At 41.9% G+C, this 17417-nt stretch overlaps 2 protein-coding genes across 3 annotated transcripts; both read left to right on the top strand.

Annotated features, from left to right (window-relative positions):
* The first annotated feature begins 1524 nt into the window (after positions 1-1524).
* On the top strand, positions 1525-13172 carry slc7a2 (solute carrier family 7 member 2). Of its 2 annotated transcripts, none has more exons than XM_087799587.1 (12): positions 1525-1612; positions 3564-3945; positions 4387-4542; positions 4823-4988; positions 5055-5191; positions 5247-5469; positions 7134-7270; positions 8318-8420; positions 9467-9678; positions 9737-9903; positions 9974-10082; positions 11613-13172. In XM_087799587.1, the coding sequence occupies exons 2-12, from the start codon at positions 3576-3578 to the stop codon at positions 11777-11779; spliced, it is 1947 nt and encodes a 648-aa protein (XP_087655713.1). In that variant the 5' UTR covers positions 1525-1612; positions 3564-3575; the 3' UTR covers positions 11780-13172. The 2 variants fall into 2 exon arrangements, with proteins under 2 accessions (XP_087655713.1, XP_087655712.1); XM_087799586.1 differs by lacking the exon at positions 7134-7270 and adding an exon at positions 6800-6939.
* A 462-nt stretch (positions 13173-13634) lies between these two features.
* Positions 13635-16353, top strand: pdgfrl (platelet-derived growth factor receptor-like). Its single transcript, XM_087799589.1, has 6 exons — positions 13635-13795; positions 14942-15215; positions 15289-15440; positions 15523-15816; positions 15873-16006; positions 16073-16353. Exons 1-6 carry the CDS (start codon positions 13741-13743, stop codon positions 16259-16261), a joined length of 1098 nt encoding a protein of 365 aa, XP_087655715.1. The 5' UTR covers positions 13635-13740; the 3' UTR covers positions 16262-16353.
* Positions 16354-17417: the final 1064 nt, after the last annotated feature.

Raw genomic sequence — 17417 nt, 5'->3', positions numbered from 1 at the left:
AGTTTTTGAAATTTGGCAGATGGATTGTGGAGAGAACAGCCTCTAGAACAATAAATCTTTAACACTAATCTTCATTGATAACAGTATCAATACGAATAAATGAATAGCATTGACATTGATCTTGTTTCTGATTCACTCGGAAAGACTATTTAATTCTGTTATCTAACCTATTATATGTATTTAAATGTCTTATTTGTCACATACAATTCATTTTAGAGCCTTGGGTTTTGGGTTCACACTGTTGAGAACTTGTTTTTACACCATTCTTTCCTTTAAATGTTTCAATTCAAAATAATTAAAATTAAAAAAATGTCATTTCTATTGTTCATATCTTTGTACACATACATGTCTAATATAATTTAAAAGTAAATATGGTTATAATAAGGGAGAACATTTAAAAATATATGGAAATATGCTTAATGGTAAATTATATTTTAAATCGCATTTTCTTACATTTCTCAATGTATTTCTACGCTTTCCACATTTACTTTGGATAGCATGGCATTACTGTATTTACAACAATTTTCAGTATTTATAGTATAAATAAAAATGGCAATTTTGTTATTACATTTTGGAGCCTATTAAATGTCTTATTACGTCAAGGTTATGTAATTGTTGAGATTTATTTGCCCGTCATTTATAAAAAAAAAGAAAAAGAAATAATTTTTGACAGTGGGACAAGGAATAGATGATAAAGCATTGGTGGTGTTTTGAATTACAATCTGGATCCATGAACCTTTTGAAAGATTTGTCACTTTGTAGAGACAAATGGATTCTTTCTTTGCTGCCAGTGTGCGTGTAGTACGTTGGATTTTCAGACGTTTTATGCTGGTGCTCGTTCTCTCCTGTTAGCATGCAGGTCAGGTGTTAGCGACACATCGCTGTGATATTTGGCAGCTCGTCTGGCTGGACCGACTGTATGCCAGCTGCCACATTCTCACCGCGGCCTCCATCAGCTGGACCCTCCTTCAGGAGGTTTTCTGCTGAAAAGTTTGTCTCAAAGAAACCAGCATTTCTGATTCCAGTCATGGTGTTCTGCTCTTGTTGATTTTGTTACATCGCTGGGTCCAATAGCTCAGGGAACATTGAGCAATACCTGTCTTCCATTAGGCCCGGTGCTGTGGCTCGTCCACCCTTCATTGACCAATCAGCACGCAGGCTTTTAGCAGCTCTACTGCAGGCTGCACTGGGTAAACACAAGAGTCTGCCTCAATGTTTGACATCGACAGTTGCTTAACCATTTATCAGCGTGGGGTAGGCACCTGGGCAGCTGGGATGTGTTTGACCTCATCGTGCATTTGGAAGCAGAACACTTCTTTAAGGTTGAAAATACAAACTTCATATATTCCAAAATAAAACGTGGTGACAAACACCCCCTGTAACGTCCCGTCTCCCTGGAGACCCCACCTCCTCTGTGGCCTCCAGCTCAGCCCCCCGATGTGGAGGGGCATGGCAGAGCGCTGGGGACAGGGGAGGAGTAACAGTCGAGCCAAGCTCAGTCTTACATGCCAGCAGAGTGCTGAAGCTAGAACACTTTTACTATATTTGTGTTAGTGCAGCCGATCTTGCAGTGACTCGTCTGAAGCCTTCAGGGTCCTTCAACTCCACACAGGTAGAGACTTGTATTTCTTTCCTCTGTTAACTTAATCAGCCTCTAAAAGATCATGAATCCATCCAAGATTGAATGACATTTCATCAAACAACTGTCACGTGCATTTACTTTTTAAGCTTTAAAACTACATCAGAAATACAAAAACATGTAAGGCATTTACAGAGGTTTTCAATGTTAATTGATCGCTCCTCAATATTTGCACATTTTAAAATATTGATCATTTTTAATTGTTATATAAAAAAAATCAATCTATTTTTACATACTAATTGTTGACCTTACACTTGAAAGTTAGACAGAGTAAAGCAAATAAAGTTAGTTTACAACATCGCCATACATTCAATTTGGAGCTCCATAAGATAGCAGGTGGCATTAGCTTTTTGAAACTTGCTTGCACAACACAAAACACCAAGAAGTACATAAATAAACATTAAAAGGAAAAAACTTTATTTTCTCAATATAACTTCAGCTCATTGAGTTTGTGTGTGTGCATGTGTTAGTGTGTGTGCACCTGCACAGAACCTGTCAAGTGTTCTACCTTCCTCTCCCTCAGCACAGAGGAAGGGCGTTATGGATATATATTTAATATCAGTGCCATCAACATATTCACTTCAATTAAGGTATTGTCCAGACAATGTTTCGCTGACTGTGGTCTCAATAAGCTTATATTACATCTCTAATTCAATCTGTGTTTTGTGAAATCATAGGATTGGAGCAGAAATAGCGTCACACTCTTGACGGTTGAATCAATAAGTATAAGATTGCGTTTGCTAGGAATTTAAACCATAGAGTGTGAATAGTTCAGTGAACCACGTTTTACTTTTTTGAAAAAAGTTTTAACCCTGTGTCACATGACAATGACAGTATATTTGAACTTACAATTGTTTTACAATTTTTGGGATCATAATATCAACCTCTGTGTAAAAACGAATTAAATAATTTTGAAAATAGTTAGATTATTGAATTAAATTATTCAATAAAAACAAATTCAAACTTTTTACCCGTTTTAACCCCCGGGCCTGTGGATCAAGGTGAAAGACCTCCTTGACTGGCATGAATTATTAAATTCAACTTTTCAATTAAATTATAAAATGTCATTCAATGTTTAATAAAATACAAAATTTCAAATTCATTTTCCAATTCGAAAAATTACACTTGAAAAGTTAAATAAAAAATGTAATTGTTATGTTCATTGATCTATTCCATACTTCTTCAACATGAATATATGGTGGAAAATAAACTATAATCTTTCTCGTAGTGATGTGTTCGTGGCCCCTTCATTTCTGCCGCTCTTTCAATTAACAGCATAACTGACCAACAATAGAGAGTTCATGGGACACTGACTGACGCTGCACCGCTTTGGCTACATTCCCTAAATTGTACGCCACATTACATAATCAAGTTTGAATTTTTCGATCAAAAATTGAAAAGCAGAACTCTAGCTATTGCTCTTTAGACGTTCAAACATTGACAGCATGAGAGTTGTGATGTGAAACTGGTGACCTTGTCTTCTGAAGGAAAAGAAGACGGACAGAGAGATATGAAGGAGGGATGAAGGGACAGATAGTTGGAAAGAAGGACTGACAGACGGACAGACAGACAGACAGACGGATAGTTATATTTATAGGAGAGACGGATTGACACCAAAGAAAGACACACAGAGATATGCATTGAAAGAAACACACAAACAGACAGAAAGACAGACATTTCGATTAGATTACAGAAACAAATCTTCTATTTACATTTAAAGAAGGCCAGATAGCATATCTTTGGTTTCAGTTCTTGGAGTTCAGGTTCTTTTTATCCGACTGTCGTTCGTCAAACACTTGACGGTCGACTGCACCTTTGTTTTCCTGAACGTACCTTAAAAAAACAGACGAAAATGTTTTCCTCACAAGAGTGGCAGAAAAGCAAACAGCAGCTCCTCTAATATGTTAACAGTTTTCTTTTGTAGGCAGGTGTCAACATGCTGAAGCAGGTTCTGTCCTTCAGCCGCTCCCTGGTCCGGCGGAAGGTGGTGGACATGAGCAGCCTGGAGGACTCCAAGCTCTGCCGCTGCCTGGGAACGGTGGACCTGATCGCTCTGGGAGTGGGCAGCACACTTGGAGCCGGGGTCTACGTGTTGGCAGGAGAGGTGGCCAAAGGAGACTCGGGCCCCAGCATCGTCATCTCCTTCCTGATCGCCGCCCTCGCCTCCGTCATGGCCGGACTGTGTTACGCCGAGTTCGGCGCCCGAGTCCCCAAAACGGGCTCCGCGTATCTGTACAGTTACGTGACGGTTGGTGAGATCTGGGCCTTCATCACCGGCTGGAACCTGATTCTCTCTTATGTGATTGGTGAGTTGCTCGAGATCCAGGAGACGAGTCCAGTCAACGACCATCCAGGGAATGTTCTGTAACCAGTCTGTATCGGTGACATCATCAACTATACATTTTTTTAGATCCTCTAGTTTCCACTCCGTAAAATAACATAAAGATATGCCGTCAGCCAAAAGATATTCCTTTACTTTAAGTTTTGGCTCCCTAGAATCGAACCTACAACCTCTCTCAATTGTCTTTAGTTGTTAGAGTGCTTCATGATGTCCCTGGCCTCCCGCCCCAAGTAGCTGGGACAAACATTAGACTTTGGCAAAATCAGTTCTTACTGGTGAGGATGCCATCAGGCTGTTTCCTTCAAGGGTCTTACAAACATGCGCTTCACATCACTCCCTTACATTTCTAACATTCAGACTTGATCTCACACTTCTGTGTGACTCTTCCTTCTCTGCCGCCTCTCAGGAACGTCGTCGGTTGCACGAGCGTGGAGCGGAACGTTCGACGAGATGATCGGAGGCCACATCGAGAGGTTCTGTAAGACCTACTTCAGCATGAACTCTCCCGGTCTGGCTCAGTACCCCGACTTCTTCGCCGTCTGCCTGATCCTGCTGCTCTCTGGTGAGGCTGTCAATCTTGCTGCAGTCATGTGACCATACAGGTTGACTTTCAGAGGTTAGGGTTAGGTTAACAGTTAAGGTGTTAAATGTTAAATATTAAGGTTTTTTTTCACCCTACAAGAACCAACAATCTTTAAAGCCAGGCCTAGAGAATAAAAAAAACACTTAATAATGTCATTTAAGAGTTGAAAACATGGACCTTTAACTCACTAACTTGAGAATCCAGGACTGCTAAGTAATCTCAGGTATTCTTAGAGTTCTTGTGTTGCTCGTCCTTGCAGGGCTGCTGTCGTTCGGGGTGAAGGAGTCGGCCTGGGTCAACAAAGTCTTCACCTCCATCAACGTTCTGGTGCTCCTCTTCGTCATCGTGTCCGGCTTCGTGAAGGGAGACGCGGAGAACTGGACGATTTCTGAGGAGTCGTTGATAAACGTCACCATCGTCACCAGGTAGAGACGTGGACACTGGTGTGAGAAACAAACAAGGTCTTGATAAAAAAACAACAATTCTTCCAGGAACTTGTCTGTGAGCGCTAACATCAGCAGTGACTACGGAGTCGGGGGGTTCATGCCGTATGGATTCAGCGGGACCCTGGCCGGTGCTGCGACCTGCTTCTATGCGTTTGTCGGATTTGACTGCATCGCCACAACAGGTGAGATTCTCCTCAGGTGTGGACGATCCCCTCTGACTAACCCTGTGATCGTCAGGCGAAGAGGTGAAGAACCCCCAGAGAGCCATTCCCATCGGCATCGTGGTGTCGCTCACTGTCTGCTTCCTGGCTTACTTCGGGGTGTCGGCGGCGCTCACGCTGATGATGCCGTACTACCTGCTGGACGAGAAGAGCCCCCTGCCCATGGCCTTCGAGTATGTGGGCTGGAGCCCCGCAAAGTATGTGGTCGCTGCAGGGTCCCTCTGCGCCCTCTCCACCAGGTACACTCACACACCAAAAGTGGCTGTTCTGGGGTTACAAGGGTAAATAAGTCGAGGTCCACCGGTGATTGTGATCTTGGATTGATTCCTGGCGGTAAAGGAAAGGAAAAGGGGGAAAGATATTTGTTTAATCTGCATGACTCTGAATAGAAAATGAATCTGATTTCTTTCTTTGCTGCTGGTTTGAGTCTCAGGGACCTTTGAACCCTACATCATCTGATGTTCTTCATCAATTTAAATTGACCTTCGTAAGGTCACCAGTTGTGACACAAACCAGCAGGAGACAAACTTGTGCTTACTTTCTTACTTTCTCACGTGAACTGTAATGTGTGTGTTTGTGGGTGATAAGGCGCAACAAACTTATTTTATTCATGTATAATTGTATTTATGTAATAATGATGAACCAAAAACTCTTCAAAAGTTCACCCAAACTAGAATACAAACACCATCTGAAAGTAAAGCTCTTTGCATTCAAACAACCATCATAACGGCAAAAACTGTCACAAACAAGATTGTTTGGTTTAATACTTTTGAGTAACGCAAGATTGAAATTTAAACACTTTAAATCAATAAATACACACATAAAATATACATGCACATAAACACAAAAGTACAATAAACTGTTTCTGAAGGCGGAAAAATAGATGATCAATGGCATGTTGATGGTAAATATTCTCCAAACGCACACAGGGCTGAGTTCACTGATAAGGAGTGAGTTGAAGAGATTGTTTTAAGAAAGCTTAGGGCATGAAAAGAACATTTTATTTGAGTTTTGAGTGTGGAGTGTAGATAGAGTCACAGCAGCTAAAAACATCTGGCATTAAAATAAGAGTCCAGGAGTTTGTTGTTATAAATATATGTAAAATGATTTTATTTCATTATTTCAGTTTATTATTATTATTGATCACTTTTAAGTCATGAACATGTTTTAGTACAACATTGTTAGTTTACTCTTACATTAAATTGTTTTTACAAGGGCAAAACGTCACAGTAACGTTGAATAACGTTGTAGATATTAAAAATGTAGCGTGTCAAACTTTTTCAAACAAATCCACAGCCATTAAAGGAATATAATCTTAGGGCATGTTAATATATTATAGTCATAAAAGGGTCAAAGAGAATGACATTACCCCACAAAACAAAAGCTCAATAACCTAAAGAGATAATGATGGCATGCTAAGCTAACCTGGACGAGACAATCATTTTTTGAACGCAAAGTCAAATTTATTGAAGATGTTTACAGTATAGTGTGCTGAATCACCCCTGTTGGTGGTCTGTGTTGTGGGTTCTGGACTAATCTGGCTTTTGTGGTCTCTGCTGTCTCATGCAGCCTGCTGGGCTCCATTTTCCCTATGCCACGTGTAATCTATGCTATGGCAGCGGACGGTGTGCTTTTCAAAGTCTTAGCCCGAATCAATCCTAAGACGAAGACCCCTCTAATTGCCACTATGACTTCTGGGGTAGTAGCAGGTGAGAGTCGGGGGGGGCGGGGCTACCAAGACTGCTAATCTTTCCTCACTGATCAACTGTGAAAGACAGACCAGTGGGTTTTTAAGAGAGAGTCCAGGATGACCACTGCCGTGTCCTTTCACAGTTGTGCACGTGTGCAATTGTTTTCCTTCCCAGAATCCCTTTAACTTAACCATGACCCCTCTTCTCCGTAGCCTGTTGGGCTCCATGTTCCCTCTCCCGCGCATACTGTTTGCCATGGCGCGCGATGGTATTCTGTTCAAATTTATGTCCAAAGTGAGTAAGCGGCAGTCGCCGGTGGCCGCCACGATGGCCGCGGGTACGACAGCGGGTAAGATCCAGAGACGAGGAGTCGTCCCGTGTTTGGAGTGACTGTGTTCTTAACCTGCGGTGGACGGTGGTGGGACATGCATGTCTTTGTGGTGGTGGGTGCAGGAAACTGGTGTTTAAGTGTCTGGGAAAAAATGTGCAAATATCTTTTTTGATTTGTGCACAAAAAATTGATAAATAAAATAAAAAAAACTTTTATAAATTTGAGATACAAAACAAACACTTTTGTGTCCAGATTGCCAATAAAAAAACTGAGATATGACTTTTTTTTTATTACCAAGGCTTCATGTATCAGGGAAAGATAATGACAACTGCATATACACAGGACAAGTTATGGCTTAGAAATGATGGTGTTCAAAAATAAAAGCACAATTGTGCAAGACATATACAGTGGCTGGGAAATGCACGCAAATTTGCAAACTAACCAAAAAAAATCAAGCTACTAAATCTCTATAAACGTGTTTAATAATTTAAACATTGTTTTTGGCTCTTCTCAGCCACTGTAGTGTACTGTGAAAGAATCATGCAGTTTTCAAGTGATTTGTTATTGGCTCGATGCATGAAGCCTGTTATCACTGTGTGATGTTGTTTAGATAGTTCTATCTCAGTTTTCTTTTTATTTTCATAATCATCAGATCTTCATTAGTACTTGAAATGTTTTTTTTAAATGCTAATGTGACATATATTGAGCAAAAGCCTCAATAAAATTGACATTTGTTTCTTATTGAGGCACAAACAGTTTCATGAACTCATATTGAGCATGAAGGGGAACATTTATTACATGTTTATTGATCAAATATATTTACTGTTGACCTCATCTCATTGTCGCACCTGTTGTGTTGTGTTGTGTTGTGAGGTTTTCACTCTGGAATGTGAGGTTCAGTATGAGCTGTTGAGCTTTGAACATCTGTCCGAGAAGTTATTTTGCAAACATCGCCGCAGTGTCTCACATCAGACGACCACAGCTGCTCATCAATCACGGCGTGCACGTCAGTCTTCCTCTTGTGTACGCCTCTGTTGCTTATTGACATGTCTTCCGTCCGTGCAGCTATCATGGCGTTCCTCTTTGACCTCAAGGCGCTGGTGGACATGATGTCTATCGGAACCCTGCTGGCGTACTCCCTGGTGGCCGTGTGTGTACTCATCCTCAGGTGAGTCGGAGTCGCTCACACCTGTATGAGGTGAGGAGTCGACGGTTCATCGCCGACTATTTCATTATTGAGCAGAAAACTCCTGCAGAAGCAGCAGAGCCACAGGTTCGAGTCAACAGTTGCATCACCGTGGTGATGTAAGAGCCGTGAATGCTTCTATTGTACCGATGTAAAGTGGCTGCTGGGGTGGAACTGGATGTTCGACACCACAGCTGCCCCAAAACACAGCCGTGTTTATCCTGTGGTTCATGGTTCAGGGAGTTTATCGCAGGAAAAAATGTCTCACAATTATAGTAAGTAGTGGCGACCAACTCAGGAGGATCGCCAGGCAACACCTGTGCACTCTAGTAACCCTGCCTGGGTGAAGTATCGGGTCCTATGATTGAATAAAAAATAACATCTATAAATATTGTTCTTTTGTGTTTATGTGCATGTATATTTTATGTGTGTATTTATTGATTTAAAGTGTTTAAATCATTTCAAACTTGTGTTACTCAAAAGTATTAAACCAAAACATAACCAATTGTCTTCAATTTTGACTTTTTATATTATTTAATTTGTTTAAATACTGTATTGTTTGAACACATGTTTGCATTTTTAGATCATTTCATATTGTATTTCAAAATCCCTTTTTTTGAAAAACGTTTAAAAACATTTAAAAAAGCATTTCATATAAAAGATTGCAGACCTCTGCAAAGCAACTCATTTAAAACCATATTGTGATACTTCTATACACCATTTAATGGATCTGGCTTCATTTTATTCATCATTTTAATATAGTTTTTAGCATTTGAAATGACTGTCAAGTGTTCCTGCACCAGCACACAACACAAACAGGGAAAAATCGGCCCTGTCTACATAGAGGACGTTACTGTAAATGATTTGTGGATCCAGATGGAAGTTTAGGACATACATTCTCGTCTTATTATCAATGTTTCCTGAAAATGACATCTGTTATTTTGCTAACAGACGGATGAACCTGTATGTGACCTTCTTGACTGAGGTCACAATGCAGACACGTGTGATGAGATCTTTATGACACTCAGGTACCAACCAGATGGCTCTATGGAGCGGAGAGCTGACGCCTGTGAGAGGGACTACCTGTCTCCTCAGGAGGGCGAGTCCGACCTGACGGAATCTGAATCCCACCTGAACATGCTGAAGGGCGGCAGCTCCACCCTTCAGACCGCCCTGCACCCCCCGACCTCCCCCACAGAAGACTCCTCCAGCGTGGTCAACATCTCCATCTGCGTGCTCGGTACATTTAGACTTCAGTGCTTTACCAACTGCGACCTAACCTGCGCGCTCGCCCACAGTGCTGCTGGTGTGTGTGCTCAGCTACCTCACCACTTACCACATCCCCTCCATCATCTCCATGGAGGTGTGGATCCTGGCCTCGCTGCTCCTGTGCCTCCTCATCTTCACCGGCTGTGTCTGCGTGATCTGCAGGCAACCTCAGACCAGCAAGAAGGTCTCCTTCATGGTACGTCCACGATGTGTGTCTCCTGATAGTGAGTCAAAATTGAACCCACTTGTGTGTTTGTGTGTGGCAGGTCCCCCTGCTGCCCTTCCTGCCCATCCTGAGCGTCCTGGTCAATATTTACCTCATGGTGCAGCTGAGCGGAGACACGTGGATCCGCTTCTCCGTGTGGATGGCTGTCGGTGAGTTTCGACCTGGTGACTGTCCTGAGACACACTTGACATGTGTTCAGGCTTTTCCTTGATTTTCTGGAACTCCTGTTGTGTTATCAGTTTTATCTTGACCTTTAAAGTATATACTTTATTGAATATTGTTCTGATTGTTTAAGCGCTTTGTGAGCCTGGTCTGTAAAGCGCTATACAAATAAAAATTACTTACTTACTTACTTACTTACATTCTCCGAGGTCAAACACTAGTTTCAGTCATGAAAACAGCAGTTTCTAGTTTTCTATTGTATTAACTGCAAAAATACTTAATTTTTATAGAGGCGTGTGTGATGAGACGTTTTGGAGTGCTTCCTTAGTTCAGAAAACTTCTTTATTGTCACATAATCACATTATTTAATCAAATCTTAAAAAACAATTACAATATAATATATCACCTATTTGTCTTTTAATATACCTAATATTTATTTGGTAAAAACGCAGTACGTTCAAGGTCAAAGTACACTGAACAAAAATAAATACGCAGCACTGTTTTTTTCCCCATTTTTTTTATTGAGATGAAATCAAGATCTTCAAGATCAAAGATTTTCTTCATACACGAAATAACCATTTCTCTCAAATATTCTTCACAAATCTGTCTATTTCTTTGATAGTGAGCACTTCTCCCTTGTCGAGATATATCAAGATGCTGATTGGATGGCAGGATTATTACACAGGTGTGCCTTAGACTTGCCACAATAAAAGGCCACTCAAGTGGGTTAGGACGATGGACTGGAGTCATGTTAGGACCCCGATGAGGATGACTAGCATGCAGATGAGCTTCCCTGACAAGTTTTGCAGAAAGTCTTTTGTTATGCAAACCGATGGTTGCAGCATCTGTCCTAGTGGCTGGTCTCAGACGAACTTGGAGGTGAAAATGATGCATGTGGAGGTCCTGTGCTAGTGTTCTTACAAGTGGTACGATGTACTGCCAAATTCTCTGAGACGCCTTTAGAGACGACTTATGGTAGATAAACGAACATTCAATTCACGAGCAGCAGCGGTGGACATTCCTGGTGTCAGCATACACACATTGTGATATGTGTGATCATTTTTAGAGTGGCCTTTTATTGTGGCCCGTATAAGGCACACCTGTGCAATGATCATGATGTCTTATCAGCATCTTGATAAGCAACGACTGTGACGTGGGATCGATTATCTCGGCAACAAAGAAGTGCTCACTATCACACAGTTAGACCAGCTTTGGTTCTTTTGTATATGTATAAAAATGTTTTTAATATTTGAGGTTATCTCATAAAAAATGGGAGCAAAACCGTGTGGGTGGGTGTTTCAATGAAAAGAGAGTTTTGTACAAGCAGACACATACTAATGAGTACAATAGAGGACAACTCCAATCGACACTTAAGTTGCCCTTTAAAAAGAAACAAACCCGTTCAGAATCGCTGCTAGAAAGAAGTAATAGACACCAGAGGGCAGTGTTACTGAGAGAACGCATCCGTCATTTGTTTTGGCTAAGATGTTATAGAAGATATTTTGTTCTTCTGTAAGGTTTCCTGATCTACTTTGGATACGGAATGTGGCACAGTGTGGAACGCCAGCGCCTCCTGCAGATGCCTCCCAACAGCAACAGCCAGGAGAACAAGCAGGGTGACGTGTGCGAGGAGGGGAAGGACCAGGAGAGGTTCACGTGCCCAGAGAAGACCAGCCAGTGTTGAAGACTTTTGTGAGGCCTTGATGGACACGGCCCACGTTAGAAGTACCTTTGACTTGGAAGTGCTGCTTTTACTTCCTCTCTGCCAAACGCAGTATTCAGAGTCACGGGATGAGAAGCTGCCATCACTGTGACGTCAATGGTCGGTCACAACGGACAGGTAACATACTGGAGAGTGACCCTCATGACCTCGTGGCAAAGTTGCTACTCCTATCTTGACGGACATCAAACCACCAGTTTAAGCATCTGTTTCCATTTTTCAACTGTGATTGTGTTCTTGCTTTTGAATTTAAAGTAATAGTTCACCAGAAATTCAAACTTCGCTCCTTTTCTACTTTCCCTCATGTCGACTAATGGTTGGGATTATTATTATTATATATTAGAAATGTATGTACATTCAACAGTCGAGAATAGAGGTCAATTTTCTTTGTCCAAAAAGACACAGCAAAAAAAGAAACAAATACCTTGATACTGTTGTTTGTAATGTCCCTCTTGTGATGACAACAACATGACAAATAAACCATATATATAGTTTGTTTATAGCATTAGCTTCTATGCTGGGAGCTCACGTGATATTTATCCAGAGTATTCCTGTCTGTTTAGCAGGTTAGCATTTTTAGCTTTTGCTACGAATAAGATTAATATCGACTTGCTTATTTTTTTTAAGAAAAAATTCCCTTGTCGGTGTTTAATTACAAGAGGAACATTACAGGCGAGTATTGTGGATGTGTTTGGATGTTTTGAAGTGTGTCTTTTTGGACGAGGAGGACGAAGTAAATAAGTGATGTTTGAGTATGTCATGCCGATTTACATTTCTGCCTATAACTCCCAAAACACAAAATAATCCCATTCCTTATTCGACTTGAAGAGGAGCAGAAAACAAGTGAAATCTTTGGGTAAACGATTACTTTAGATTAACAGCCACAGTGTCACGTATACTCTGACGTAGAGTATCCATCAGATCTGAGAAGCACTAGCATGTCCGAATAAGACGGACAGTAGAAAATATAATCCCTGCTATCCATTCATTCCTTCATGCTATCTACTAACTGTTACATTGACACATTTAACTTTTATATTGCTGCCTTTTTTATGTACTGATCATGTTTAACCTCTTAGTTCAGCTATTAATTGTTGATCATTGGGACCATCTTTAAGGCTGTAAACCCAGATAAGCAATAACTGTACGCAAAATTCCCCCAAAAACTGAAGCTCATTTGAAGCATCTGCAGTGGTCAGTACATGTGGAAAGTGCTGGAAAGTACAGCTAATAAATAACATGTTTTTTTTCTTTTTTCCTATGTTGTAAATCTAAATATGATGTCATTTTATGTGGCACGAAAACTCTAAGATTGTTATTTTTAATTAAAAAGATTAAGACTTGACAGATTATTCGAAATTCCTCTCAGAAACTCAAATAAAGATATATTTTATTCTGCCTCTGCTTTTGAAAGTTTGCTTGACAGGTAATGACAACTGTTCTCTTAGGAACTTCATGCTTCTGGTGGTCATAATGTCATAATCGACTGCACAAAGAACCAGGATGTTCAAAGGTTGACAATCATAAATGTATTTCTTGGTCAGTGCTTGTGTCTTTTAAAACAATTTTTAAATACGACTCCGGAAGGATAACGAGTAGGAAATGCTAACTGTGGGTAACCTGGTCTGGAAAAGCGCTATATAAATACAAATGATTTACTTACTTACTTACAGTGGGTAAATGCTTCAGCTATGTCCCCCTCTAGTGGTGATATTAGAACGTGTCTACTTCTTTCATCCAGCAGAGGGCGGTGTAGCTCCTCACTGCCCAGTGGAGAGGGAGGACACAGAATATCTTCTTACCCCCACTTTCTTCCCACTCTGTGGAGCATGGATCTGCTCAGCTGGAGCCTGCATAGTTGCAGCAAAGCTTCAGTGTGATCCCTCGTCCCCTTCCGAGAGTCTGACTTCCACAGCTGGTCCACCATGAAGCTCTGGCTTCTCCTCTGTGTGGTGCTGCTTTGGAACGAGCTCCAGAATGGTAAGTAGGACAGAGCAGAGCAGCTTTTATTTGGGACAAACGGAGGAGGGAAAATGTCTGCAGCTAAAATGAGTTTAGCACCTCACATTCCTGATGACCACCGTAGTCCTGCAATTCACATTCTTTCGCTTGAGCCTCTGTTGTGTTTTTGCATTTGAGGAGCAACATTTCTCATTCTCTGGTCTTCAACTCTCAGCTCAGTAACTCTGTTAGTCAAAGTTGAGAAGACACACAGAGGGAGTGGATGGAAACTCTTATTTGATTGATTGATCAGTTAAAGTTGGTGCCTTTTCACTTTTCCACTCCATTTGGTTTGTGGTTGCACCCTCAAAACATCAACACAAACATCATTGAGTTGGTTCAGTTGTCCACACAAATCCTGTATATGGTTGTAATGCACCTGCAACAAACAATTCTAGTGTGACAGTTTAAGTCACACTATACATATTGGTGAAAAGAATTACGGATCCCAGCGAAACAACAATGAGTGAATCCAAGTGTGACAACCATGAGAAGGCAGAAACCTCGAGCAGAACCAAACTCAGTGTTGATGGCCTCCTGCTGTGACCGGCTAGGAGGGTTGAGGCGGGTAGACATAGGGATGGAGAACAGGGAGAGGGTAGATAAAGTGAAAGTAGAGAGCAGAGCGAAAAGTAACATGATGGACAAGGAGATGTCATGAAGAAGAACGTCAGAATAAAGTTTTTTTTTAACCTTCCACTCTTAAAAAAACCCTTTATCAGATGGAGCCATCTGGGTTCCCTTTTAATCTGCAAGCAATGGCTGTGTTCGTAAAAAAGAATAGTTTTTGAACATTTATGAACCATCTCGGGTGAAGTCAAATAATGAATGTATTATCGCCCCATACTGTGCATTCTTCCTCCAGCAACCACCACCCTTTCCCCTTCAGTCAATCAATACATTTCAAAGGGTGTCAAAATCACTTGACCCCGGCATGGCATGTTATCTCTGGGTCAAGGTGACCCGGTGACGACCTCTACAACTGAGTATGTATTTCTGGAAGCCTTGACCCAGAGATAACACAAGGGATACCACAAATACATTTGTTTTCGGGCAAGGGTTAAGGTCCAGTTGGCCTAATTGGACTACCAGGAACCTGTCATGGACTCACTGCGCCCCCTTCAGGTGTGTGCCAACAGGCCAAGCGTAGAAAAGACAACAGCGAGAACCGCATCAGGCCCGGTGGCAAACGGGTCAAGCAGCGTCCACCTAAACTCAAAGAAAGTGGTGGAAAGGGCCAGTCGCTGCTGACCCAGGTGCTGGACAAGGGCAACTTCCTCCGTCTGGGCCCGAGCGCCACCCTGACCGCGGGAAATAACCTGGAGCTGAGATGCAAAGGGAGCAAGATCGGCTGGTCGTACCCGGCGTACCTGGACACCTTCAATGACTCTCGCCTCAGGTTCTGGGATGTTTATTGTAAAGCCCCTTGTGAAGGAGCCACTGTAACTGTCTCACTGCTTCCTGTCTCACAGCGTCAGGCAGAGCGACAAGTATGGTCAGCTGGTCCTGACGTCGCCATCTGCTGCCGACACCGGGCCCTACAGCTGCTGGGTGATCCTGTGTGACGGCGCGGAGTGCGGGAAAGACCATGAGCAGGTGCACGTGACCTACATCTACTTTAAAGGTGATTTCAGCACAGTTGTACAAAGACACTCAGGTTTCCTCCCACCATCCAAACTGGTAAGAACACGAAACTCTCTCGTCAGACAAGGACAACCTCTTCGTCCCGTCCGCCATCCACTTCGAGATCATCTACCTGCGCCCGGACAAACCCGCCATAGTTCCATGTAGAGTGACCGACCCACAGTCCAGGGTCACCCTGCACAGAGAAGTCCCTCCCGAGGAGTTCCCCACCAACGGGACCGAGGTGACTTATGACCCCACGAGGGGATTCGTCCTGAAGAATCCCAGCTCCAAGTACCAGGACGTGTTCTACTGCAAGGCGGTGACCACAGGAACTCCCCAGATCTCCACCAAATACCAGCTGCTCTACGTGGAGGGTAAAGTCTTTACTCAGTGGACCTCTGACGTCACGTAGTCATGCTGTGATTGACAGTTCCCAGCAGCCCGCCGTTCGTCAGCATGGAAGCCCAGCGCGTGGCGAGCGGAGGCGACAACATCAACATCACCTGCACGGTTCTGGGCGAGCCGGAAGGGGACGTGAGCTTCACCTGGTCCTACCCCGGTCAGGTGAGACTACAATTAGTTAGCAACAGGTTAAGATGTGCTGCTCAGTGAAGGTCAACCGTTGTGCAGGGAAGTCGTCCGGTCAACGTCCAGACCTCCTGGAGGCTGGTCAGCAGGGGGAGGGCCCACCTCATCCGGGTCTCCCAGAGCGTCCTCATCCTGGAGGACCTGGAGACCATTGACTTTGGAAGCTACACGTGCAAAGCCAAGAATCAACACGGCGAGACCATTATGACCAGCAGAGTCGACGCCATGTAGGTCAGGAATGTTGTTTTGATGTTTCGTTATTTCAGCTCTGCAGTATAGTGGTCAAAAATAAACATTCCCTGTCACAAAGGGGTAGATGCTCCTCAAAACTGTGTGAGCAAGCAACATTTTTTTGTGGGACAAATAGCAGTTTGACTGAAATACCACCATATTCATATTGATTCAAGACACTTTTTGGTCTTAAAATTCAGTATTTTATACACACATCCACCACTACAACACAATCAGAAATGTGTTGATCAGGAACGAGCACAGATGGCTCTCAGAGAAAATCAACCCAGCCTCTAAAATCTTTTGCGAGGGATAAACCAGAAATTAAAACAATAATGAATACGGCTCAACCAATCAGGTGGTGTTCCTCCAGGAGGCAGAGCCACGGCAAAAGCACAAAGGAACGCTTCATGTGTCGTAATAATGAGGCAGGTCTGACTGCTGCTGCCACGACTGGCTTATATAAAAAGAAGCAGCGTGCCAGACTGACGTTCTAATACACTCCGTATGTGGAATGTGAGACCAGAACTTTCTTTGGTTTCTTGCCACGACATTTTCCCATTTGCCTTCCAGAATAACAGTCGTTACTGCATATTTGGAATTGAGAGGTGGCACACACACATAAACAAGACAAGGTGCATGAACCAAGAGTATAACTAGTGTTATAAACAAAGAAAATATTGAGTTTTTTACATTTTCAAATGCAGTAAGTATTAAACAAAAATATACATTTATATACTTCATTTGCAATACAATGCAGTAAAATAGGTAATTAAGAGCAATGATATAATCATGTTTTAATATCAGGAAGAAAATAATGATTTGATAACATTTATTTTTATATTACATTTTATAAAACTTCAAAATTGATATTTAAAAAATGTAATAAAATGCATTGAGTCTGCAAAAAAAGGTTAAATCAGTTTGTAAATAAATATGATCAAGAGAAAATATACATAATATAATCAAATTAAAAAAATAAAAATCAAGACTATTAGAAATGAAAAAAACCCAAGAAAAACTATTATATATTTTCATTGAAGCCATTCATGAATTATTAGATCATATAACTTTGCAAAAACAGCTGCCATTAAACCAGAAAACAGCCACTGTTGTCAATGTAAAAAAAAAAAAAAAAAAAGCGTTTGACAAACAA

This window comes from Callionymus lyra, chromosome 9 (assembly GCF_982586985.1).
Source record: "Callionymus lyra chromosome 9, fCalLyr1.hap1.1, whole genome shotgun sequence".
Taxonomy (NCBI): Eukaryota; Metazoa; Chordata; class Actinopteri; order Syngnathiformes; family Callionymidae; genus Callionymus; species Callionymus lyra.
Note: the sequence above shows the minus strand (reverse complement) of the source record. Positions and strands in the feature narration are given on the sequence as shown.